The sequence below is a fragment of the Argopecten irradians genome, chromosome 7 (assembly GCF_041381155.1).
Source record: "Argopecten irradians isolate NY chromosome 7, Ai_NY, whole genome shotgun sequence".
NCBI lineage: Eukaryota > Metazoa > Mollusca > Bivalvia > Pectinida > Pectinidae > Argopecten > Argopecten irradians.
Window position 1 is genome coordinate 22764774 of NC_091140.1, and position 27295 is coordinate 22792068.

Below are 27295 nucleotides of genomic sequence, written 5' to 3' on the forward strand. Positions count from 1 at the left end.
GTTATAATCCATACATAACTCTAGGACAAGTAGCGGATTTATAGAATTTACCTCTAATTCCCTTATGAACCCCACCCCTTCTCTGTTCTGTTCTGTTCCCCTTTACCAAAAAATATTTGTGGCCTAATTTGGTTACAATCCATGCAGAACTCTATGACTACCCGTTAGTAGCGATTTAAAGGAAATGTTGACCGACGGACGACGGCCTCGGGCCAGGTGAGCTAAAAATCTGTCTCTATGCAAAGTTATATTTATATGTAACAGGAGAGGAGAAAACGTAGATGATCGACAAAGTCAATTCTGCTATACAAATATATATTCTGTATATGCATATTAAAGAATTATTTGCCCTTGCGGGTATGTATTGATTGTGACGTCATGTGTTTGCAAGTGTAACGTCATACTTTTCAACGAAAATGATGTAAATTGCGCTCACACAATAATGACGCAACAATCGACGGAATATATATATATATGTATTTACCGACTGATCAGGAATGTGCCGATACTATTTGGTCAATACTATGTAATTTACAAGAACCCTCACTGATAGTTTAATCTGCTCCCATTTGATGTTCTGAAGAGGCCAATTGCCCGGTAATTAATTTATAAACCATCCTGATACATCATTTGTTGTTTTTTATTTGAAGGAAAACAATGTCTGATGTCCTGTCAGTATCTAGCAAACACGAAGACATCAATTAAGTGACTAGAAAACCATAAATCACAATATCAGTTTTATTTACACATTTTAACACATATTACAATTATAACAGTTGGTCTTGACAATGTAACAGTAATATCCTTCCAATCATTATACAAAACTTCACATAACTTGATTCATAAATCAGTTTAGTGTTGTGTCTTTTGCACTGACGACAATTAATGCTTGTATGCTGCATCACAACTTGCAAATTAATTGTTCCCTTTTCACATATCACCACATCACTTAACAACAGTTCATTGTTCATAATATATATATCCAGATTTACACACTTCCTGCACCTCATCTTTTCCCTCTCTTACTGCCGGGAGGAGGGGGTTTGTTAAGTTGGAATGGTGCCTCTGCGTTAGGTGCTGCTACACCAAAGGTGGGCGTGTTTCCAAAAGTTAGGCCAGGCGTCTGTTGAGTGGTACTCAGATTAAACCCTGTGGAGCCTCCTAATGGTTGGGGGGTGGTCCCAAAACCTGTAATATCATAATCACATATCAATAAATAGGTTCAGTTCAGGGGGAAATCAAGGTTATGCAATGGTTCAGCTGAAGATCTGCTGTATTACAAATCAAGACATTGTTTCAAAGTACAAAAATATCAAATCTAGTATATATCTTTATATTGGTACATATACCAAGGTATGAGAAAGAGTCAGTCATATTAATTCTAGTAAATTAATGAAGAGGCAATAATCAAGCTTGTATCCATAAACATAACTACAGAAGTACTTTCCTTATCAACCCATAAATGGCATGTGTAAGCATATACCTGGTATCGTAATTTGTATTATTCATGCATTGACTGGTTTTTTTCTTTACCTTTTATGTAAAAGATTACCAAAATCTTTTATAAATGGACCAAGAATATATATTATTCAACATTTGACAACTCGAAAATAGCTTCACCTACATGATACCTTGCCCTTTTTTATATTTTTTTTATACACATATATCGTATGGCTCGTAATTTTCACAAGATTAATATTTTGCAATTTTCACTGAATATGAGCAATTTTTGCAGATAAAAAAATTTGTAATCTGGCTTCTATTGTATATACAATGTATAATCTATACATTTCTTATCATATCATGGATCAGATTTCAAAGACAATGTATCAATATCATCCCCAAGAAAGAATAACTGGCATTGCGGTATTTGCATGCATGGTCAAAATGTAGGTCACAACGACCTACATTTTGTCACCACCTCAAACAGGTGATCATGTGATCAAACTTAAATGTTCCAGCAACATATTATATAACAGACTGGACAAGATGAACAGTGGAATTGTAGTTGATACAACTGAAAGTCAACATTCGAAGAACAGCAATCAAAATATCTGTAGGCATTGTAAGTTATATATGGAAGACTATTAATTGTTATTGTCAAAAAGGACTAAATAGCAAAGGAAATGACAAGAAAATCAGCAAAAACTAGAATATTGATATCAGTCAGTAAAGGCCCACTTCCTGCTATTGAAGTTGATTTTTTAGCTGTAGTGAATGTAGCATACTGACTCAAGCAGCCATTTTAGGTTATTGCATTCATTTCAAACCACTTCAATCATACTACCGTATAACTTGTTTAAACCAGATGTTAACGGGACATAATAGGCACGTAGGCGGCTCAAGATCGGACGGTAGCTTTGAATCAAAGGTGTGAAATGGATACTCAGTAGTGCTTGTTTTGATTGCTCTGTGTTGTGAAAATATAGAGTAGACAGGTTCCAGATAATATAGGTTTTAGGTACTATAATTTATTAATAAATATGCGGGGACCACAATTTAATTGGTATGGATAAGTTTCCAGTTTTTACATTTTTGTTTGCAGTTTGTACATTTTGGTTTATTAATTTAACATCCTATTAACAGTCAGGGTCATTAAAGGTCGTTGTTGGTGGAGGAAAGCCGGAGAACCCGGAGAAATACTACCGACTAGTGGTACCTGGCAACTGCCCCACATGGGATTCGAACTCCCGACCCAGAGGTGGAGGGCTTGTGTTAATATGTCGGGACATCTTAACCACTCCGCCACAGCGGCCCCTTGTACAAGGTCCTGTTTAGACGATTACACTGTAGTAACTACATTTTGTACAACCAAGCTGTTGTGATTGATCACCTTAAATCAATTTGCTCGCCTGTGAAATCACCCTGCATACTTGAGTATCCAGCGGAGGAGCAGATGATTTTTAAATTTTGAACTCTTTAAGGGCCAATGAGGCCATTTTCGATTTCCAGATCTCAAAATTATAACCATAATATTCCCCTTAACCCCATGCATAACAATTTACATTGAAATTACCCTATAGATGATTTTAATTAATCCTTTACCCTTTTAGGGCTCATGGTCATCTTGAATTTCAAAGAAAAAATTAAAACCACTACATACATATATTACCAGATTAAATTTTAAAACAATGATAGGTCTATTCAAGGAAATCTTGGAAACCAGTTGTGGACAGACAGACAACAAACAGACAAGGTGTTCTACAGAGCTCCTGTAACTTTGAGGGCCGTAATAAAAGCAGGGTAAGAAAGGGAAACAGATCCTCCAAACAGAAAGATCAAAATCAACTTAGGAAGGAAGGTAAAAGGAAAATATGGAAGGCAAACATATAGGAGATTATAATCTGAAGGTAATGTAGGAGGTTAAAATCTGAAGGTCATGTAGGAGGTTAAAGTCTGAGTTCATGTAGGAGGTTAAAGTCTGAGTTCATGTAGGAGGTTAAAATCTGAAGGTCATGTAGGAGGTTAAAGTCTGAGTTCATATAGGAGGTTAAACTATGAAGGTCATATAGGAGATTAAATTTTGATTGTCATGTAGGAGGTTAAAGTATGAAGGTCATGTAGGAGGTTAAAGTCTGAAGGTCATGTAGGAGGTTAAAGTCTGAAGGTCATGTAGGAGGTTAAAGTATGAAGGTCATAAAGGAGATTAAATTTTGATTGTCATGTAGGAGGTTAAAGTATGAAGGTCATGTAGGAGTTATGAGGTTAAAGTCTGAAGGTCATGTAGGAGGTTAAAGTCTGAAGATCATGTAGGAGGTTGAACTCTGAAGGTTATGTAGGAGGTTAGGTTAAAGTCTGAAGGTCATGTAGGAGGTTAAAGTCTGAAGGTCATGTAGGAGGTTTAACTCTGAAGGTCATGTAGGAGGTTTAACTCTGAAGGTCATGTAGGAGGTTAAAAGTCTGAAGGTCATGTAGGAGGTTAATCTCTGAAGGTCATGTAGGAGGTTAAAAGTCTGAAGGTCATGTAGGAGGTTAAAGTCTGAATGTCATGTAGGAGGTTAAAGTCTGAAGCTCATGTAGAAGGTTTAACTCTGAAGGTCATGTAGGAGGATTAACTCTGAAGGTCATGTAGGAGGTTAAAGTCTGAAGGTCATGTAGGAGGTTTAACTCTGAAGATCATATAGGAGGTGTAACTCTGAAGGTCATGTAGGAGGTTAAAGTCTGAAGGTCATGTAGGAGGTTTAACTCTGAAGGTCATGTAGGAGGTTAACTCTGAAGGTCATGTAGGAGGTTAAAAGTCTGAAGGTCATGTAGGAGGTTAAAAGTCTGAAGGTCATGTAGGAGGTTAATCTCTGAAGGTCATGTAGGAGGTTAAAAGTCTGAAGGTCATGTAGGAGGTTAAAAGTCAGAAGGTTATGTAGGAGGTTAAAGTCTGAAGATCATGTAGGAGGTTAAAGTCTGAAGGTCATGTAGGAGGTTGAACTCTGAAGGTCATGTAGGAGGTTGAACTCTGAAGGTCACGCAGGAGGTTAAAGTCTGAAGGTCATGTAGAAGGTTAAAGTCTGAAGGTCATGTAGGAAGTTAAAGTTTGAGGGTGAAGAGGCAGGATGATAGAGAAAGTGAGGCTGCTTACCACCACTAACCTAGAGGTCGGACGGTGGCAGTGCCCCCTGTACCGCCAAAACCAGTGCCACCAAACAGCGAGCCACCAATACCAGAGTTAGCCGCAGTTGTCGTGGCAGAGGCCCCAAAGCCTGGTAACACAGCAGTGAATGATAAGAAAGTTATCACTATACTATGAAATTGTGATGGTCTAATTCAAAACTTGTTAAAAATGAAAAAGAATCTTTTTATCTCAATAGCGGACCGTTAAAAGCACACTACCTTTCCGACACAGCTTTTAATTTTTGAAATGGGAATGTAAAACAAGACTGATAATTTTGTAGAGTTGCAAAAGGTATAAGCTTACTGCTAATATCACACTTATCAACACCTTATGAACGTTTTAATTAAATATCAAAATTTCATAATGCCGTAAGCAAAATGAATTTCACTGTTAACATAAATTATTTGTTTGGTGTTGTAACCTCATCTTTGGCCATTGATATACATTTTTCTATGTTGTATTTGTTTCGGAAATGTAGCTGTTTCTTTCCATAGATGATCTCAAATTGATTATACTCTGATGTATATGTCAGTATTACATCACTAAAATCAGTAATGGACTGTACATAGATTAGCATACTTTGGCATTAGGCATAGAATATGGTTCAAGTGATGAAATCTACTCCATCTGTCCATGGCTTTGTTTCAACCTTGCTACACCTACATTAGAAGGTATCAAGATCAAGTCACATACAAAATACCTCCAAGATTAGAAGTTCACCATGTCACATTTCCAAAGTGATTTAAATTTTCAGAACTCAAATACTAACACAGTAAGTCCAGGTATTCAGATGTGATATCAATTAAGAATGCCTAAACATCATGAAACACCTCCTAATTGTCTTAAAGGTTTAATGGCTCAAAACAGCCATCTTTTATTTGAATTTGTAAGAACAATACAACAGTATACATGTATTATTATAGCTTTGTAATACAAAACAGAATTTTAAATTGATACCAACGCACTCCTGAAAAATACTTTTTTTCCCCCACAAGAACATTTTATAAAGTCTTTAAATGTACACAACTTATAAAACAATAATACATGACTAAATGAATTTTCTTGCCATCTGAACATGACACTGACCATGATAACTTCATATGATCAGGTGATACATAAGCCACAGACAGATGGTTTCAATAGCACTGATGTATGACTATCACTGCAGAAGAAGGCCACAAGCCATGTTAAAATCACTTAGCAATGTAAGTAATGACTAAAGATTAAGAACTACATACAGACCACAAACTGCTATGTATATCACAGATTCTAGGATTACATAGAATACTAACTCTATTTAGATATTAGCAACCATTCTATACAAACCTTTTGAGCCTAGAAGTCCAAACGATGATGATGTTGATGTTGTACCAAAGCCAAATCCTACAATTGATTCACAGATATATACTTTATAAACAAAGCATAGGCAAAAGATAAAAACACAAGAACAGTTTTTACAACATGAAGAAACTATACCTTTCAGAACATTTATTGAGATGCTTTTAACAGGACAGCACTTGGTGTGCTCATTTTAAGGGAGGACAACAAAATCCAAAATATGCACTAAAAACAGAACTCATTTTAAGGGGACAAAAACAACCATGTAGTCAAACCGTATAAAGGTAGACAACCCAGGTTTCATTTAAGGCAAGATGATCATACTCAAAAGCTATAGTCAGAGAACATGCCTAAAAGGGGATAACAATATCTATCTTTAAATCATTTTGTCCTATTCTTAAAAGAAGTAAAACATATACAACTTTATCTCAAACAATATCTAAGTGGAGTGAACAGCATTCAAAGGGGAAGATAATAATATCCAAATACAGTACAATCATCATATATCCTCCTAAGGATGAGATAACACATCACAACCTACCTGGGGCAGCACTTGTTGCTGTGTTGGTCCCAAATCCAAAACCTACAATCAAAAGATCAATAAACAGTAATTAAAATATTCCTACAAATTATTAGCTATAATGTACAGTTCTATGTGATAATAACAAATTTTCATTAGCTGTTTGAAATGTTTGAAGAAATTGCATTTTGATCAAGTCTGAAAATAGGTAGATGCATGTTATTTAATATTAGTATCAAATAGAGAATATTACATCATGACTAGGAATTATAATCTATTAAACAATAGGTTTATCAAACATTTTAATCTTTAATCTCTCTAAAATGACATTAGCATATCTTAAAGTATAGAAAAGTTGAAAATTCAACGACACTAATTTCAGTAACTTCATTTAAATGAGTAAGAGTTACATCCTAAATCTACTATATCCTTTTCCTAAATGTATTTGGTTGGTGAAAGACCCTATTTCTTGTATCAATCATGTGACATATTACCAACGACTCTATGGTGAATTATTATATTAACAAGAGGCCCTTGGGCCTTAACGGTCATCTGACTATTAGTACAATACAACATAGTCGTTTAAAGATTTTAGCATATTTGACCTCTGTGAACTTGATTGAAGGTCAAGGTAATTCATTTGAACAAACTTGGTAGACCTTCATCCCAGCATGCTACATGCCCAATATCAGTACCCTGGGCCTTCTGGTTCTTGAGAAGAAGTCATTTAAAGATTTTAGCCTATTTGACCCCCGTGACCTTGAATGAAGGTCAAGGCCATTCATTTGAACAAACTTGGTAGCCCTTCATCCAAGCATGCCACAGGCCTAATATCAGGTCTCTAGGCCTCTTAGTTATTCACAAGAAGTTGTTTAAAGGATTTTAGCCTATTTGACCCTGTGACCTTGAATGAAGGTCAATGTCATTTATTTTAACAAATTTGGTAGCCCTTCATCCCAGCATGCTACAGGCCAAATATCAGTACCCTGGGCCTTCTGGTTCTTGAGAAGAAGTCGTTTAATGATTTTAGCCTTTTTGACCCCTGTGACATTGATTGAAGGTCAAGGTCATTCATTTGAACAAACTTGGTAGCCCTTCATCCCAGCATGTCACAGGCCTAATATCAGTCCCCTGGGCATTCTGGTTCTTGAGAAGAAGTCGTTTAAAGATTTAAGCCTATTTGACCCTCGTGACCTTGAATGAAGGTCAAGGTCATTTATTTGAACAAACTTGGTAGCCCTTCATCCCAGCATCCTACAGGCCAAATATAAGTACCCTGGGCCTTCTGGTTCTTGAGAAGAAGTCGTTTAAAGATTTTAGCCTATTTGACCTCTGTGACCTTGATTGAAGGTCAAGGTCATTCATTTGAACAAACTTGGTAGCCCTCCATCCCAGCAACCTACAGGCCAAATATGAGAACCCTGGGCCTTCCGGTTATTGAGAAGAAGTCGTTTGAATGAAAAGTTTACGCACGGCGGACGGCGGACGGCGCACGACGACAGACGGTGCATGATGACAATAGGTCATCCTGACCCTTCGGGTCAGATGACCTAAAAATACAGTATTGAACTCAATAAGTGCCTTAAGCATCTTTTGAGGCCACAATTTCACTTACCTTGAATTAAATGTAAACTGAAACTATGAAAACTGTGTAGATTTCTCTATTTGATTTATTTTTCAAATTGATTAAAAGTAAGTTTGCTTTGTTAATCATTTTGTGAGAGGCTAGTTTAAATCTGGTTTTTTAAGCACCCCTTCATTTTATTTCAATTGCCCCTGTGCTTATTGGGTTGAATAGGGTATATAATATTGCATGAGACATTCCATTGAAAAGCCTACCTGTAGCTGTGGTAGTGTTCGTGGTGTTAAAGAACCCCCCAGGCCCCGCTAGTCCAGCCACGGGAGGTCCAGCTGCTAAAACATAATACCAGTGTGGCATTACTGACAACATTCCTTAAACATGAAATACGTTTTGTTAATTCTCTTATCCATAGATACTCTTTGGTGTTATTTCACACAAGAAGACCAAGTGTAGCATATCAAACTTTGACTTCTGTATATTTCAAGTTGAAAAACCTAGACCTTTACATTACTGGTTTGTTTACAATAATTTAATAAAACAAATATATAAAAGCAATATGCAGTCATCTTGATCTGTTTGACCTGGGTAATATGACCTTGAATCTAGTATGAACCTATCAATAGGCAGATGTGGCCTTGAACTTTATATTGAGAACAAGCTAAATTGAATCTTGTTTAAACCAAATCAGATTGCTAATGTGGTTGTAAACAATGTATATGTCTCATTGTACACTGCCATGACCTTGAACTCTGTATAGACTTACCTGTAAGAATTCTATATGACATGACCTTGAGCTTTGTAGACTTACCTGTAAGAAGTCTGTATGACCTTGATCTTTGTAGACTTACCTGCAGGCTGTTGTGACCTTGACAATGCTGATGCCATGGCAATAGCAGCAGCATTTGACATATCAGAGAAAGGGTTTGGACCAATATGAGTGGTAGGCTGGTGACGTGCTTGTGTTGTTGCTTTTTTCTCACGATCAAATATATTTTTATTGTCATGGAGGTAGATCTTTCTGTAGTTGAGATAGTGATCTTTCTGTGTCTGTATAAACAGATAATAGTCAGCTTACAATTCATTAACACTTAACTAATGCATTCTATACACATATGGTTGATATTAATGCTAAAACATAACACTTTCAAAACCATGACTGATAATCAAACTTGAGCTCTTGTTACAAAGAATTTCACCTTGAGTCAGACACAAAATTTCAAATCCATTTTTCAAGAACTTTGGCCAATCGATCAAAGAATCAAAATAATTTTAAAATCATATATAAGATTGAAGTGAATTCTTTTAACAATGAAATGATATCATACTTTATCTTGCTTTTGATCTCTCTGACATTGAGATTTGAAAAATAACAGCCTATGCCACCCTGTCCCCTTTACCCACACCCACCCAGTAGCTAGACATTCCATACCTTGACTGATTCATGTACATGGTGTAGTTGTGCCGCTAAAGCTATGAAAGCCTCATGTAGTTTCCTCATTAATCCAATCAACTCTATAACCAGACAGAAATGCAAGTAAAATTTGTATTCATTATTTGCTAGAAACTGTAGAACAATGTATTTTCAATGGCAACTGTTATTTATAGACATATACAAAGTGAGAAATTGAATATATTCAAATAGCAATGGTAAGGTAAGTGGATTTTACGGAAAGCTTTATATACACTTTATGTGCAACTTTGTATTATTAGTTAAATTCTAGGTACTCTCAGATAAGAGTAATATTCCAACATTTTCCATATTGTTGGAGAGGAATATAAGACTTTACATACCCTCTGGAGAAAGTTTACTGGGCTGATGTAGAGAAGCAAGGTGTCCCTCGAGGGTTTCAATCTGTTGGCGATACTGTAGCATCTGGTGCTCGAAATCTTCAACCAGGAGTTGGAAATATCTAGTACAAAAATATATAAGAAATTGAATGAGCATGGTATTCTCTTCAATATTTCTCAAAATCGTTTAAAATGTTCTGACATATTAAAACATCAATTGTTCTCTTCATGTCTTTCACATATACTGATGATCTTACATGAGTGGTCATTTAATATGGATGCCACTTTAAGCAAAAATTATGAAAATGTTTTTTTTTTTAATTTTTAATACCGGTAGCAAGTTTTATAAATCTACCAAAGTAATACATATCCATGAGTTTAAAATTGGTTGATCATAAGATGCCATTGAGTATTTAATTTTGTTTATTCTGTATCTCAGATTTATGCACATCCCACAAAATCTTCAGCAATTTCTATTTAATACACTGTATATGTGATCTCACACATTTGTGTTAATTTACATGTCTTATGATATTAATGACAAGTCTATGCAGGTCACTACAAGATTAAATACATATACAAGGCAGTGGAAAATGTGTGAAATGCACTTGTCTTAGTGCTCTTCTAAAATCTTCTCATCCAAATAGCATTTTCACTTGCCTCTAGGGATGTCACGGTTCATGTTTTTTCAGCTCGGTTCGGTTTCAACTTTTTTTGATCGGTTTTCGGTTTTTTCGGTTCGGTTCAGGCAAATCTCAATTACACTTTTTAAGTCTATTTTCTATCAAAAGCAAGTTCTGCTTTAGATTTAAAGATGGTATATCACTTAAACAAATGTTTTTTTTTTCTTTATCAAGATTTCACTTCTAATTAAAAACATATAATTTATTGCGCCCTGAAAAATAATCCACAGCACTATATCCTATATACATTGAAGTTCTAAAAGTGCATGCAGCAAAGAAATTCATTAATTATTCTATATCATTTTGTGTCTTAATTAGACATATAACACGATTAAATACCAATTTTTGTTCAAATATTGAGTATCATTTATGATCTCTCAGCAGTGGAACATCTTTAAAAAACATAATTGAACATTTTTTTATCTTTTTAACTCTTTCAGTACTATTAACACATTAATCAGTCACAGAGAGATATATGTCCTCGTATCCTTTATGATACATTATTTCGTCACTAAAACTTTTCTCGTATCCTTCATGACTCATTATTATGTGATGATTGACATGTGAAAATTGTAAGTTTTACCGCAAATCAATACATCGGTATTATCCCAGAAAAAGTGTTTTTAAAAAGTATTATGCATTTGAATTATAATAGAGATAAACATTATTACGTACCAGGTGCATGTTCAATCGTAAAATGGTTTAATTCACGGAATATTGGCCGACGGAAACGAGATTGTTTACAATCGGCAACACAATGGCGGCTTGATTTAGCTGCCGATATTCTGCGGGATTAATGTTATCGGAAAAATACATAATAAAAAATTATCAATTATAAAATATCAAACATTTAGTGAAATATATCATTTAGATATTATGTATGTGAAAAATCATGTCCGCAGACAGCAAAAAACGATCTTCTGAATGACTGAACTTGCACACGTGTTACACATATATGTCGGTCAACAGGTGTATTTCTCGGGATTCTGACAAACAACTTCGCCGTATTTTCAATGAAATAATCTGCAATACAGTTTATACACGTAAATTACAGGTATTATAGGACAGTTATTTTTTTTAATGAACCGAACCGAAACTTAGAATTATCGTACCGAACCGAACCGTACGGTTGAATTTTTCGGTTAACCGTATTTTCGGTTAACCGTGACACTCCTAATAGCATTTTCACTTGCCCTCAATATTTTCTAGATAGTTAAGCATATGTGGCTGTGTATATATTATGCGTTGTTTTAGCTATATTCATTTGATTGTTACAAATATATATTGAGTGATAAATAAGACAAACATTGTATCGCAGGACAAGTGTGCTGCCAACATTCAATTGTCCGACAGCAAAATCCACTCATCTGAGTGAGCAGATGAGTATATTTCCCAAGCCCTGAATATATCTTTTGTTATATTAATAAGTGTGGTTAATTATATGCTGAAAAGTACTAGACACAAAGTCTAAGTATCTCTCTTCCTCAGAAATAAACAGAAATCTACACTACTTACTCTGTTGGAGCCGTGTTTTCATACTGAAGCCCAGGCGGTACATCCTTTGTACGTTGAGCCATTTCAGCATTCTTTAACTCCTATTTAACAATAACAGTTTTTCTATTGTTTGAAGATTCTGACAGTGTGAAAAACAAGTCAAGTACAAAAGAGTAGACAACCTTGTAAAATGCTTATCAATTATCTTCATGGTAAAGTAGTCAAAATCTGTTTCATATTTTTTTAGTTATTTTGGCTTAGAAAACCCCTGCAGATAAAACTAAATTACATAATCAATAGGTTTTTTTTTATTTGAATATATCTTACTTGCTAAATCTTTTCAAGATACCCTAGTAGTATTCAAAATATATCTTAAGAGAAATTTTAAAAGATCTTAAAGTTAAAAGAACTTTTAAACTTAAACTATTACAAAAATGTATCAGAATCATTAAGCCCTGTATAACTAAGTGAGGAATTGGTAATGCCATTGTGATATGTCTATGAAGCCATTCTAATATTGGTTTTTTTCCCCTCAAAAATACATAATTTCAGTTCAATAATGAAAATTCTACATATGACAGGTATGTCGAATGAAAACTTATTATACATACTTGTGTCATTTCCCTTTTGAGTTTCTCCACAGCACAGGTGTTCCTTTGTACACCATTAGAAACGACAGACAGAAGCTGTTTTAAAGCCATAACATCCTCCTGGACTTTATACATTGGCTTTGACGACATTCGAGCAAGTCCATCCTGGACAGATTTTTCCTCTTTGACATACTTCCTGTCAACGAAATGACATTATTTATCAAGGCATATACCAGCTTCATATACTTTTGTCCACAAAACGTAATATCCAAGACCTTTTTTTTTTTATTACTGTTTGCCATAATTTCATCACCAAAATTAATTTTATCTAGTTCAATCACATCCTGTTACTGAATTTCTTTGGATAAGGAAGACAGATTATACATTAACATTAATTGAGTCAATCTAAACCTTACACAACATGTTTTGAAAAGGCAGTTAGTATTTACATCTTAAGACTATAAATTTGATAGCTGAATTTGGTTTCTACTTTCATCTGTTGACATACTAAAATGTGGCTGCTACGGAAAGTTATGTGTGACACAATGCCAAGAAACTCTCTGCAATAGTGGCCTCTAAATTATCATTATTATTATGAGTACTCCATCAATATCAACATGCTATCTTCTATCTTTTCTATATTTTAGTTAACACATAATGAATGCACCTTTTCATGTCTACCGTCTGGAAAATGCTGCTTTTATTAACAAATGCTAAGTGACAAAAAGTGACATAAAGTGGAATCTATAGCCATTACTAGATTAAATTGGAGATAATACAAAGAGTTTTGTTTTCTATCTTTGTTCTAAGAGGATTCTAGAGGCTTGTATAAAGATTGTGTATATTGGAGATAATACAAACACTGCATGAATTTGATATGTGTACATTCAAATGTTTCATACTTACTTGAATTCCTCTACAGATTCTACAATGGGTTGAGGGATGAATGTCTTCTTCAGAGCTTTGCCATCTCTACATCAGAAATAAGTTTTGATTTATTCTATGTTTATCAGATCTAGTGAAATATAATGAAAGACAATCATAAGTCACTGATTTGTATTGATTTCCTTACTGCAGAATTCTTAATTATATGGTATTTCCATGGCCATTCGATTTTAAACCTGCAAAACTTAATCACATCGAAAATGCTTTGACATGAAAATTGCAAAATTCAATAGCCACAAAAGAAATTCGGTTGATAGTAAATATTAATAACTGATGGCTCTTCAAAATACAATATCCTGTGTGGAGACACAGGGACCTACTTTTGATCCAGTGTGAAGACCGGAGAGTCGGACACAGTGACCTACTTTTGATTAAGCATTGGTTGTCATATTTTTGACATGCACTGGTGTGTAACATACATTGGGTGTTCTAGCATAGCCAAAGATGTTAGGGTGTGTGTTAGCGCACCATGTTAGGGTGTGTGTTAGCGCACCATGTTAGGGTGTGTGTTAGCGCACCATGTTAGGGTGTGTGTTAGCGCACCATGTTAGGGTGTGTGTTAGCGCACCATGTTAGGGTGTGTGTTAGCGCACCATGTTAGGGTGTGTGTTAGCGCACCATGATAGATATGCTAGAACACCCAATGTATGTTACACACCAATGCATGTCAAAAATATGACAACCAATGCTTATATTTATATTTATATAGGCGTTCCCATTATAAGAAGAAAAAATAAAGTATGAAAATAAAAGTTATATGTTTGTAATTAGTGAAAAATATCATTTGATGGCACAGCCAATAATTTGGCGGGAAAAAGTTGAGTTCTTGTAACTTCTGGTGGTTCCCATAACAATTACCGTAGATGAAATAATCCCATCAATAAAACAGGATAAACAATAAGTACAACATTTTAATATAATTCAAATATTTCCATATTGATCCATTTTCAAAATATGTTATATTTTTTAGTGAACTATCGTACTGACATAAAATCCACCCAGTCATTTCTTGACCCCTTGAACTCTGATTGTGGTATAAGTACACCAGAGCCTATTTGCCAATGTTATTAATGGACAATATCATACATCGGGTTTAGTAGCAACATATATATAGATACTGTACAGTGGTAAATATTCCAGTGTGAAGACTGGGGACACAGTGTGGTCTACTTTTAAACCTCAAACACGACACAAAATGTTTATATTTAGACTTCTCAAAGCAAAGGTCAAACCTAAGTCAAAACTGAAGTTTTTTACCTTTGTAACTTATGTGAAAATTTATATTTAAATTGGTTCTGCTAAATGATAAATAACTAGATTAATGTCTAAAGCGAGAGGAGTTCTATGTGCAAGATCTTACCCTGGTTTTGCATCTGCTGCAGTGTCACCTGTAACAAAAGAATATATCAAATAAGATATCATTCCACCATAGAACAGCAAGATATCACTGTTCATCTTCCATATTGTCTATCAGCACAAAAACCTGATTTACATCCAAGAAATTTAGTTTTTAACTAAGAATACAACTATCTTTGATAACAATTCTCACAATGTGAATTACCCTATAGATCGAAAGAAAATGACGGTGAGCTGGTTAACAGACATTCAAAATCTTAACTAATGTCCTCAAGAAGTCAAATGAATTTCAAAAGAACTCTTCACATTGCTAACTGTGGTATCAGTATGCCTTTTTTAATTTACTGTGTGTAATTTGAGGCTCTATATGAGTCTAATGTCATTCCATAGTGACCATTTTCTTTAGAGACTGAAAAAAAAACCTCTTGACAGTTCAACTATTGACCAAGATGGTACCAACAGCTCAGGGAAGTTACTACTCTTGGCTGATAAGGCATGATTCCACTGCACATATTTTGATAAGACTTTACCTGTAGCAGCTTGTGAAGTTTTGGGGTCCACTCCTCCGAGACCTGAAGTCTGTGGTTTGGTTGGGATGTTGCTGAAAACACTAGTCCCTGTACCTCCAACACCTGTCGCACCAATTCCCCCTAGGCCAGTTGTGGCTCCCCCTAGGCCAGTTGTGGCTCCCCCTAGGCCAGTTGTGGTCTTTCCACCTAGACCCACACCACCAAGCCCACCAAATCCTGCAGTTGTACCAGCTGTTGTGCCTGTAATGGAAATGTTATTTCAGTCAACCTGTAAGCTTAGCTAATGCAAAGGTGTGAAGAACTTTTGCTAAAGAAAAATGGGATTAGGGTGAATGAGATAATAAGGCCAAAAAATATGTTTGTTTAGGGTCACATTAGGCCAAAAAAATATGTTTGTTTAGGGTCACATTAGGCCAAAAAAATATGTTTGTTTAGGGTCACATTAGGCCAAAAATTATGTTTGTTTAGGGTCACATTAGGCAAAAAATATGTTTGTTTAGGGTCAAATTAGGCCTATAAAATATGTTTGTTTAGGACCACATTAGGCCAAAAATTATGTTTGTTTAGGGTCACATTAGGCAAAAAAATATGTTTGTTTAGGGTCACATCAAACCAAAAAAATTATGTTTGTTTAGGTTCACATTAGGCCAAAAAAATATGTTTGTTTAGGGTCACATTAGGCCAAAAAATATGTTTGTTTAGGGTCACATTAGGCCAAAATAATATGTTTGTTTAGAGTCACATTAGGCCAAAAAAATATGTTTGTTCAGGGTCACATTAGGCCAAAAAAATTGTTTGTTTAGGGTCACATTAGGCCAAAAATTATGTTTGTTTAGGTTCACATTAGGCCAAAAAAATATGTTTGTTTAGGGTCACATTAGGCTAAAAATTATGTTTGTTCAGGGTCACATTAGGCTAAAAAAATGGGGTATACAATATTTCCTAACCTGAAATTGACCTGAAATTGACCAGAATTTCTGGTTAAAATTTTGACCTGAAATTGACCTGAAAGGAGCAGAACAGTCAATTTCAGGTTAAAAAACTAACCTGAATTTCACCTGAAATTGACCTGAATTTCACATTAAAATTTGCTGAGGTCAAATTCTGGTCAATTTCTGGTCAAATTCATGTGAAATTCTGGTCAATTTCAGGTTAGTTTTTTAACCTGAAATTGACCTCAAATTATATTCTGGTCAATTTCATGTGAAATTCTGGTCAATTTCAGGTTAGACTTTTAACCTGAAATTGACCTCAGTTTTCTGAGGTCATTTTCAGGTGAAATTCTGGTTAAATTCATATGAAATTCTGGTCAATTTCAGGTTAGATTTTTAACCTGAAATTGACTTTTCTGCTCCTTTCAGGTCAATTTGACCAGAAAAAATCTTGACCAGAAATTGACCTGAATTTCAGGTCAATTTCAGGTCAAGTTTTCTTCTGGTCATTTTCAGGTCAATTTTACTGGCAATGTCCTGGTAAATGGTTCACTTGCGTCACTGTAGTTCTAGAATTGTACCCATTTCTGAGCATATCAGGTGTTGCAATCACACTGCTGAGGAATGAAGATATTTTGGAAAAGGAAACAGTCTTTTACAGTTGAAGAATATTAATCAAAATGTGACCATTGAATTGTTTTTATTTTTCATAACATTTTCAACTTTACTGACCATAAGGAATGAGTATGACCACCCAAAAGTAGCAGAGGCGGCTTAACTACTTCTAAACCATGAACTTCGTGGATATAAAAGACCGCATCCAGTTCATAGCAAGGAGCTTATGGCCCTAAACATTCCAAATGATCAGGTCACAAGGCTACTAGGTTGCAGCATCCGCACATGTTTATAACCTCCTTCGACACGTACAGTCGGGTAATGCTACCATCAGGAGACAACCTAGCGAAGTCTTATAAGAAATTACAGAATATAAATCAATTGTCTGACAAAAAGGTCACATTTTAACAAGTATTCTTCACCATAGCATATTGTTTAAGTTTTATATACATGTACATGTAGATATACGTACATGTTGTAAATACATTTATCTATATTAAAAGAAGAAATTAATGATAATCACAGATTGTTTGATTCATATTCAAAGAGGTTCACCTTCTTCAACTATTTTTTTCTAGGAACTTCGACTTTAGTGGGTCGATTTTTTTTCGTAGAGGATCTGTTACACAGCCTAGAACCCTCCTCCCCTCCCTCCCCCTCCCCATCCCTAGGAAAACAATGACAAAGTCTGTTTTCTGCTTTATGTTATTTATCTCCCAAAAGTCCTTTACTTGATCTTCTTGCCACTGCAATCCCTGAAATGTAAAAGAGAAACATTTACATTCCAACTGCACATGATCTACAAGTTATTTATCTGAATGTAATATACTGGAGATGGCATACTGTGTGTTAACACTTTCATTAGAAGTCGAAATCATATTGTACACTGTTCTAGAAATAAAGAACACTTTGTCATCAAATGCATTGGGTTTTTCCCTCTAAAATAGTCATAGTAAGATAAAAAAAAAAATGTTCGAGTTTCTCTTAACATTTTTTTGGGTTATATATACAAAAAATCAGATGACTCAGCATTACCAGTGTTTAATTAAATTAAATTTAAAAAGTTTCAGGAAAAATCATATACTGTGCTCACTCTATGGATAGAATTTTTGGCATTTTGCTAATAGAAGACACTAATTGCTAAAATAAAAATAATCATTTTAGCATTTTTTACTAAGCCATTTTTTTGGCTGAAGAACGAGAATAAATTTGTAGTTTCATTTTTTTTTTTTCATTCTAAATACCTGCGCTATCAAATCCATATGATTCAAGATGGAATTTAAGTTCCTAAACATTTGTCATTCCAAGTGTTACACTGAAAAAATAATGGCCTGGTTATGGCCTTGAGGAATAAAGGGAGGGATATGTGGAAGATTATGAAAATATCATGTTCTTTTACTATTTTCTTAGTTTACTTTTAGCAATTTAAAGCATTGCAAATTTTGCCCTATGCGCTATTGTAGATATCGTAATGTTAAAAAGACAAATAAGTGACTTTGTTGGGCACTAGGTGTGTTCTGCTAAAAATATTTCTTTTTTGCTAAAGATAAAAGAAAGGTTTTAGCAACTTTTTTTATCTAGAGTTACCAGAGATATATACATGTAGCATCTGAAATAATTTTTTCATAAAATAAGTTATTGCAAAAGCTTAAGGATGTCATATGGAATTGTTATTATGAAATAAAGTCAGTCCCGTGTGTGCGTGTTATATTTGATATTTTATTAGAATCCATTTAATGTATCTTTGTAACTGCAATAAGGTAATATTAGTCAGTCATGTCATGATGTGCTTCATGTCCAAATATATATACATGTATAAGCAACCTGCATAGCTAGAGATACCAACAGGCATGCATTTACACTACAATCATAATTATTAAATATCCCCAAATATCACGATTTCATCACAAATCTCAATACAGCAGTCAGTCAATTTATTATATACAGCATAAGCCTACATGTACAAATGTAGTTGCCTGTTACAATATTTTACTCAACATGTAATTAACATAATAATAAGAAAACCAACAAATCAGAATAAATTAACAATAAATCTGTGTAATTATGACACTAGAATGTTTTATGAAAAGCGTGATGTTTTACATACAATGATAATTATTCTATAGGCCTATAGACAATGCACTTTGTAACTTGGTTGGTTTTTTTAAGAACTTGTAAAATTAATCGCATCTTGACTTTAATTTTAATAGGCCTAGCATAAAGTACAAATGTAGTTCTACATTGTACATTACTTGTCATTAGCTACAACAAATTAGCTACTGTTTTAGCTAAAAGATATCACCTTCTGACTGATCTTTTCTTTTATTCTTTTTCTTGTACAGGTACCCCTATACTTAAAACCACTTTTAAATATGGTACTGAAAATCAATAGGAGTAGTTTATATATGTATATTGTATATTTACATACCGTACATGTACAATTGACAAAACGTCAAGCTCCTGTGATTTACGTGTACTGGCTAGGCTACTTCATAGTCATATTTTTTTCTGTATTTTGACAAAATTTCAATTTACTGTCATAATTGTATTAATTTTTTTAATTGGCAATTATTGCAGTTATGGGCTTAACGAATCATATTCCTAGGGAAATCTAATAAAATAACCGCAAGGAAAAAATATCCCAAGGGCCGGGTCAGGACCCCAATGAAACTTTTCACAAATATTGTCTGATCAACAAAACAACAACCTCGTTTGTTTTATGAGAGAGAAAAAACTCGTCTAAATTTCATATTCATATCGACGGATTACCTGAAACAACTTCTTTCGCCTCTACTCATTTTCTACGGAAGATTGTCAACATCGATATCCCGGCCTCTGTAGTCAAAACGCGCACGTGCTGTTGTTTACGTCTGCTCGATATAGATGGCGCTCTAGTTCAAATCTAGATCATCGATATGTTTATCATTTACGGATCGGCGGAGTCAAGCATCTCGTCGACCCAGATTGGATGGAGTCTGTGACAACAGATCAAGACGGTGGCCTATGATATTGTCACAATATTTTGATTATATCGCCAATATTAGTGAATGTGGTGTAATACATTACGATATATGATGTTTGCCGGTACACTACGACTAGGATGCCTAACTGTCAGCGATATTACAAGCAACTTAACTATGTCATCGGAACAAAATACGACAATCACAAAGTAAGTTTGAGAAGCCAACATCTGATGAAAAATAAATCCTATGCCGCCCGGAAGCGGAGAGGTTCTGATTAAGACAGTAGTTTTTAGTGTGTCTTTTTATGACTCCGTATATTTACAAAGTACCTAAAATTAAAGCCAAAATAAATCCGTAAGAAAGCCCAGTCCATCTGACCCAATAAATAAAGGTGTATACATTATGTCCGATAGGCCTACCGTTTGTACTCTATGTAGAGTCTAGTAGTTTGTGTATCATCAGGTACTGTATGGAGTGTATGCATATCCATATTCAGTGAATTAGATTGTCACAACCCATACTGTAATGAATCCTTCAAATTACATTTATAATCATGATTGGCATGAAGAAGTATACATGTACATTAATTGTACCCTACATGTAGACTACATAGTACATGTAGAAATCTACATATAATAATTGTACATGTAGAACTAATTATATATTCATAAGACTCAAGACTGTCATCATTCTCTATTGTCCATAACCTTGCTTAAATAGGCTTATATAAAGAATAAAGGTTAAATAAGAAATCAAATAAAACAGGAAATTAGAAATCAAATAAAACATGAACACTAGTTGTTAGTGTTATCACAACTTCAGTGTGGTAATTGTATGAATTCCACACCATAATGGGTAATGTTTATATATGTAAATGGTGAAGTTTACATTGGTATACATTCTGCAGCTTCACAAATTAATAAATATAGTGCATAATTATGTACATATACCTACCAGGAAAGGATCTCTTCATGTTTTCGACACAGCTTTTTTAATGAAAAAAAATCACTAGACTAAGAAATTAGAAATACCAGAGTAGTGATGCTTTAATTTAGATACAATAATAATATTATAATTAATATAATCCTCATTCCTGATTCAATGATGGCATTTATGTTTTGTAAACATTCTTTAATTTGTTCTTAAATTTATCTATGGTACATATTGTGTCAACTGAATATTAATTCAGATCCAACATTGATGATTTCTTTGTGAATCTTATCAATATGCAATTTTGAAATACATAGATTATTTATAGTAAATAACTGGCAACCAATGGCTAAATATAATTATATGATTATTTAATAATATATATCTAATATTTTGCTATCATGAAAATATAGAATATTGAAATTAATTGTGGATACTTATAATTACATTTCGTATGTCTAGTCTTTGATGAGGACATTTATAGAACTTTAACTGATTCGATAGTTCTGTAAAAGTTTATTTTAAGAGAACAGTTATCAGCATGGTGTAATAGGGAAAAGTAAATCTTTTAAAGAACCTTACTTGCAATATTGATTCAATAACCCCAAGTAAATACGGGTAGTTAACCTATAGGTACATATAGTTACATATACACAAAATGTATACATGTACATACATGTATATGTCAGAGATACAAACATGCTAAATTGCCATCATTAGTTTATTTTTCAGTTATTTTCCAGATTTGACAGATTGATGTCTTTGAAATTAAATACCGGAGATATAAAATTGATTTTAATCAAGAAAATATTCCAGGACTGGGCAAGAAGAACTTACCCAAACTTTTTTATTTGGTAAGCAAACAAAATGTGGAAAAAAAGTTTGTATGATATTGTACATATGAATGTCACTGTATTGATAAGTGTATTGGGAGCAAAGTTTTTATTCATTGTAAGTTTTATTCCATAATTAACTTTAAAATCAGATTGCTATAACTCATGTGGTATATTATACAATATACATGTATACTTCATAATATCTTCCCTTTGAATGAAGTGAGATATATTGTATAAGAACTGGCTCTTCATCCTCTTCTTATCTAATAATATCCTGCAAAGCCCTGCATTTCTGAAGTGTTAAATATATGACTTATGGTGATGAAATTTGAAAGATACATATGTAGTTCAATTCTGTAACCCAAAGCTGATATTTAATACACTACATTCAGGTCATTGACCCTATGTTCTAAGAGAAAGGTAAAAAGTAAAAGCCAAGTTCACAGTGATTTGATTGTCCAGGCTGGACCCTAACTTCTGAACTATTTGTAGTAATAACTACTAATAAGGGGAGACAATCTTGAGTTACGCTGCATATGATTTGTTCTACAGATGTATTGTTTAATTTAGTCACAATTTTTCTTTTTTTTTTTTTTTTTTTTTTGATACACATGGGTCTGTGAAAGACTTGCCTTGTATAAAAAGTATGTAACCATTTTCACAAACATGTACATGATCTAATAGTGACATTCCAACATTATAATTTATATGTCTAGGCATTGATCATAACAAAAAGGCACTAGTATTGTAGCCTCTTTGTTATAAAACTTTATTAATGACAACTGTTGAATATTTCAGACTGACCACATTAAAATGCATGGCCACAAACAGCACTTTTCTCCAGACGTGACAGTGTTTGAAAATTGAAGATCAGCAAACTAGCCATGCCTCTTCGGCTACGAAGATCAGGTATTTTTTCACATCTGAAATGCTTTCATACTTAAATACGAGTTGTCTTTCTGAAATTTATGAAACTTACTTAGTCAATATATTTCTTTTATGACATTAAGTTCCTGCTTGTAAATTTTAAATAATGTGGTTAACATTTACCTTGTTTGAAACACATACATTTCTAATGTAAGAAATAAGGACTTTTTAGTTGGAGTTGGAGAATGGTTTTATACTAACCATGTAGAATTTTAACTACATGTTGTAATATCTTCGAATAGATCAAATGTCCATAATTAATTAACTTGGTAAAAGACATACAAATGGTTTTCGGGATGAATAACATGACTTGGTAATTTGACGAACAAATAAACAAAATGTTTTTTCTTTTTTACTTGCGGTTAATTAAGACCAATATTCATATTTTATGCATGCCGGCAAACCACAGAAACATCTAGTAATACATACGTGTACATGCTATCATGATATTTACTTAGTCAACATCATATTCATTGTGGCATTTGTTTTTTATTTCTATTTTTTTAGGTTTTCTTTCTCCCTAAATGGATGGACTGATGCCTTCTGTTGGTATGAGATTGCAGATATCTGGGGCCAGTCAGTGCCTGTAACCCCTGAATTGGAGGGAGAAGTCCATACTCTGTTTGTCTGAATTATTGGTTAGGTCAACAAGCGCCGGCTACTCTCAAGTAACAGGCTTGACCAAGGCAACAAGGGATTTGATTGGCTACAAGGCAACACCTCTGGTCATATACAAAGCTCCATATACATTGTATATCACACTGACAAAACCCACATCATCCTTTGTACAAAGCATGTACATATATGTAAAAAGTTAACTTCATCAGTGTATATACCAATTATTACCGAATTGTGTAATTATAAGTACAATTGCTATGTGTCAGAGCAGGAACTTTTGTACATACCGGTATATATATCATGCATAATTTGCATATTTCTCTGTCCAAAGTGATGATCAAACAAGATATTGGTAAAGAGTTATCGCTCTTTGCTACAAATGATAAGCAAAACATGTGCTTAAGTTTTATGTAGCAGTTTTTTTTTCTTAACTGCAAAATAAATACTGTTTTAAAAACACTTACAATGTCTTCTCTTCATTTTTCAGACGTTTTTATACTGGAGGAATCATTTTAATAGACAATTTTACAAATTATTTTTAATAGAAAGTAGATCTATGAAAGCCGTAACAGTATCCAGTAAATGATCCAAAGAAAATTTGACCTGAAAGTCACCCAAGGAAATCTTAACCAGAATTTCAGGTCAAGATTTCTTGACCTAATATTGACCTGAAATTGACCAGAAATTCAGGTGAAGATTTCTTAACCTGAATTTTTAGGTCAAGATTTCTTGACCAGAAATTGACCTGATATTGACCAGAATTTCAGGTCAAGAAATATTGACCTGAAATTCAGGTTAAGATTTCTTGACCTGAATTTCATGTCAAGATTTCTTCACCTGAATTTCAGGTGAAGATTTCTTGACCTGAAATTCACCTGCAATTCACCAGAATTTTGCATGAAATTTGACCTGAATTTCAGGTCAAGAAATCTTCACCTGAAATTGACCAGAATTTCTCTTGAAATTTGACCTGAAATTCAGGTCAAGAAATCTTAACCTGAAATTGACCAGAAATTGACCAGAATTTCAGGTCAAGAAATCTTGACCTGAATTTCACCTGAAATTAACCAGAATTTCTGGTCAATTTCAGGTGAATTTCAGGTCAAGATTTCTTGACCTGAAATTCAGGTTAGGAAATATTGGCTGTGTATGCTTGTAGAGTATTCTTGTAAATTTTACAAGTCTATAGACTAAAACATGTACACTAAGTTTGGATTGAAACAAAATATTTAATTTACAAGCGATATTTATAACCCAGACAAAACCTAAACACTTAGCGCTGTCACTCACCGGCACCGCAATACTGACATAACACGCTAACACAGTGGGCCACATGCCAAAGTTACCCACTAACAGGACCTAGAATATTGTGCATGAGGTGTTAATTAATTGGTGATTGCCATGCATTCATAATCCGATTGAAATATGCAGAATGTATTTAACAAAACATATGCTTGTAGATTATTCTTGTAAATTTTACAAGTCTATAGACTAAAACATGTACACTAAGTTTGGATTGAAACAAAATATTTAATTTACAAGCGATATTTATAACCCAGACAAAACCTAAACACTTAGCGCTGTCACTCACCGGCACCGCAATACTGACATAACACGCTAACACAGTGGGCCACATGCCAAAGTTACCCACTAACAGGACCTAGAATATTGTGCATGAGGTGTTAATTAATTGGTGATTGCCATGCATTCATAATCCGATTGAAATATGCAGAATGTATTTAACAAAACATATGCTTGTAGATTATTCTTGTAAATTTTACAAGTCTATAGACTAAAACATGTACACTAAGTTTGGATTGAAACAAAATATTTAATTTACAAGCGATATTTATAACCCAGACAAAACCTAAACACTTAGCGCTGTCACTCACCGGCACCGCAATACTGTACATAACACGCTAACACAGTGGGCCACATGCCAAAGTTACCCACTAACAGGACCTAGAATATTGTGCATGAGGTGTTAATTAATTGGTGATTGCCATGCATTCATAATTCAATTGTCGTGTCTGGTTGGCCGCCATTTTTCGGGTGCGTTTGATTGCAAAAAGTCCCAAAAGTTGAGGAACTTCGCCACAGATGCAAACTAAAAAGATGCATCACAAGATTTTCAATTTTTATTGATTAAAAGTTTAGGGTCGGGGTAAACTCTAGGTAGGACCGGAGGACCCTTAACAAACCTTTTATTTTTTTTCCCTATATCATCGCTGAAGGAATCAAGATTGATTTTATATATTTTTCCTTCTCTTCGTTAAGTCATCCAAAATTAACTGATAATTGTACTATTTCAAATAATGTTCAACACCCCATACAGCTCAAGTAAAACTATTTGATCGCGACACAAGCATGATATAAGATAAAATGTTAATACATATAACAGCCTCTAAGTTGATCTGTGATAGATCCCACGAATTACCTGCCGCTGTGGTTTTGGCACCAAAGTTGAAGCCAGTGGGAGCTGCAGCAGCTGTTGTAGTGCTGGGTTTGATTCCTCCTAATCCAGGCAATGTAAGACCTGACAAAAGAAAAGAAATCATACTGTAAGATCTAAATTCATTACCTCATGGCTTCAGGCAAAACAGGTACCATTACCCTGATCACATCAAGCAAATCATAATAAGTACATGTACTCTCATCGCCAAAGGTGAAACATGACAGCTGCAGGTACCCTCATCATCAATTCAAAGGCAAAACCGGTAAGGTATCCTTATAGTCTAAGGTAAAACAGGTACCCTCATCATATGCGACACAATGTCAAAACATCAGTCAATTCAGTATTAAAACTTTATTTCAATAATAGAAAAGGACATAACTAAATAATACTTTAAACAAAATCGTCATTGGGGATTCAGGGTGATAGGGTGGTGTGGTGGTTAAGCCAATTGCCTTTCACCTTTACCTTTCATCCGGGCCTTCGAAAGTTATTTGTATAAGTTGTATAACTTGTTTCGCAACCAATATAAAATAAGTAAAGTTTATAATATATAAAATTGTCATCTTAACCAAACAAAAACAAAATTGGCATGATCACAGAAATATAGGACAAACTGTATATGATTTAATAAACACTCACCTGTGGCTCCTGCTGTCGTGGTGGTGGCACCTAAACTAAAACCAGTGGTGGCTTGTGGCTTTGCTGCGGATGCTGATCCAAACAGATTACCACCACCAGACCCCAATGTCGTCCCAGGCGTGGCACCAAGTGTCCCTGTCCCTAGTCCACCAGACGTCCCAGATCCTAACAATCCACCTGTAGCTGGGGTCCCAAGAAGAGAATGTTTGATTAATATTTACAGGGGCAGCAGTACTAGTGGCTGCCAATGATAAGTAGAGGAGTAGGTCATGCCTGATGTCCAATCCTATTTATCATCTCTTTGGAAATTGAATGCTACTCTCAAATTTTCATTATGGTAAACTCCTCAAACTGGATCCTGGTAATGCTGTATGATTTCTGTATTCTACCATGCCAAAGGCCAACTCGATATGAGCTCTTCTAAGAACAGAAGTCTTCCTAGAACTTTAAACTTCTAGATGAAAGATGCTTCCAGAAGCAGAAGAGCTTTGAAAAGTAGAAGATGCTAAATCAAGATAGGCTCTTCAGAAATATTTGATAGAAGGAAATATGGAATTATAAACGAACAAGTGTTTTTAGCTCACCTGGCCCGAAGGGCCGGTGAGCTTATGTCATGGCGCGGCGTCCGTCGTCCGTCCGTCCGTCCGTCCGTCCGTCCGTCGTCCGTCCGTCCGTCGTCCGTGTCCCGTCAACATTTCCTTTAAATCGCTACTAGTCATAGAGTTCTGGATGGATTGTAACCAAATTTGGCCAGAAATATCCTTGGGGGAAGGGGAACAGAACTTGTATAAATTTTGGCTCTGACCCCCAGGGGGCAGGAGGGGCGGGGCCCAATAGGGGTAATAGAGGTAAATCCTATAAATCGCTACTTGTCCTAGAGTTCTGCATGTATTGTAACCAAATTTGGCCAGAAACATCCTTGGGGGAAGGGGAACAGAACTTGTATAA

General features: G+C 34.6%; 1 protein-coding gene and 1 long non-coding RNA gene across 3 annotated transcripts; one reads left to right on the plus strand and one right to left on the minus strand.

Moving 5' to 3' along the window:
* Nucleotides 1-724: 724 nt before the first annotated feature.
* LOC138327877 (nucleoporin p58/p45-like) lies at nt 725-26543 on the minus strand (the record flags this gene model as incomplete). The annotated part of the gene is made up of 15 exons (XM_069274320.1): nt 725-1188; nt 4584-4694; nt 5933-5989; nt 6486-6527; nt 8304-8378; nt 8895-9093; nt 9476-9558; nt 9838-9956; nt 12033-12112; nt 12623-12797; nt 13508-13573; nt 14907-14934; nt 15433-15672; nt 25691-25789; nt 26348-26543. Coding segments are annotated over 15 exons (1752 nt in total), but the record flags the coding sequence as incomplete, so codon positions are not given.
* Nucleotides 20132-23712, plus strand: LOC138327878 (uncharacterized). 2 transcript variants are annotated; one of them, XR_011209117.1, is made up of 4 exons: nt 20132-20148; nt 21616-21726; nt 22507-22617; nt 23143-23712. It is a non-coding gene; the product is annotated as an uncharacterized lncRNA (long non-coding RNA). The 2 variants fall into 2 exon arrangements; XR_011209118.1 differs by having other exon boundaries at nt 20134-20148; nt 21605-21726.
* Nucleotides 26544-27295: the final 752 nt, after the last annotated feature.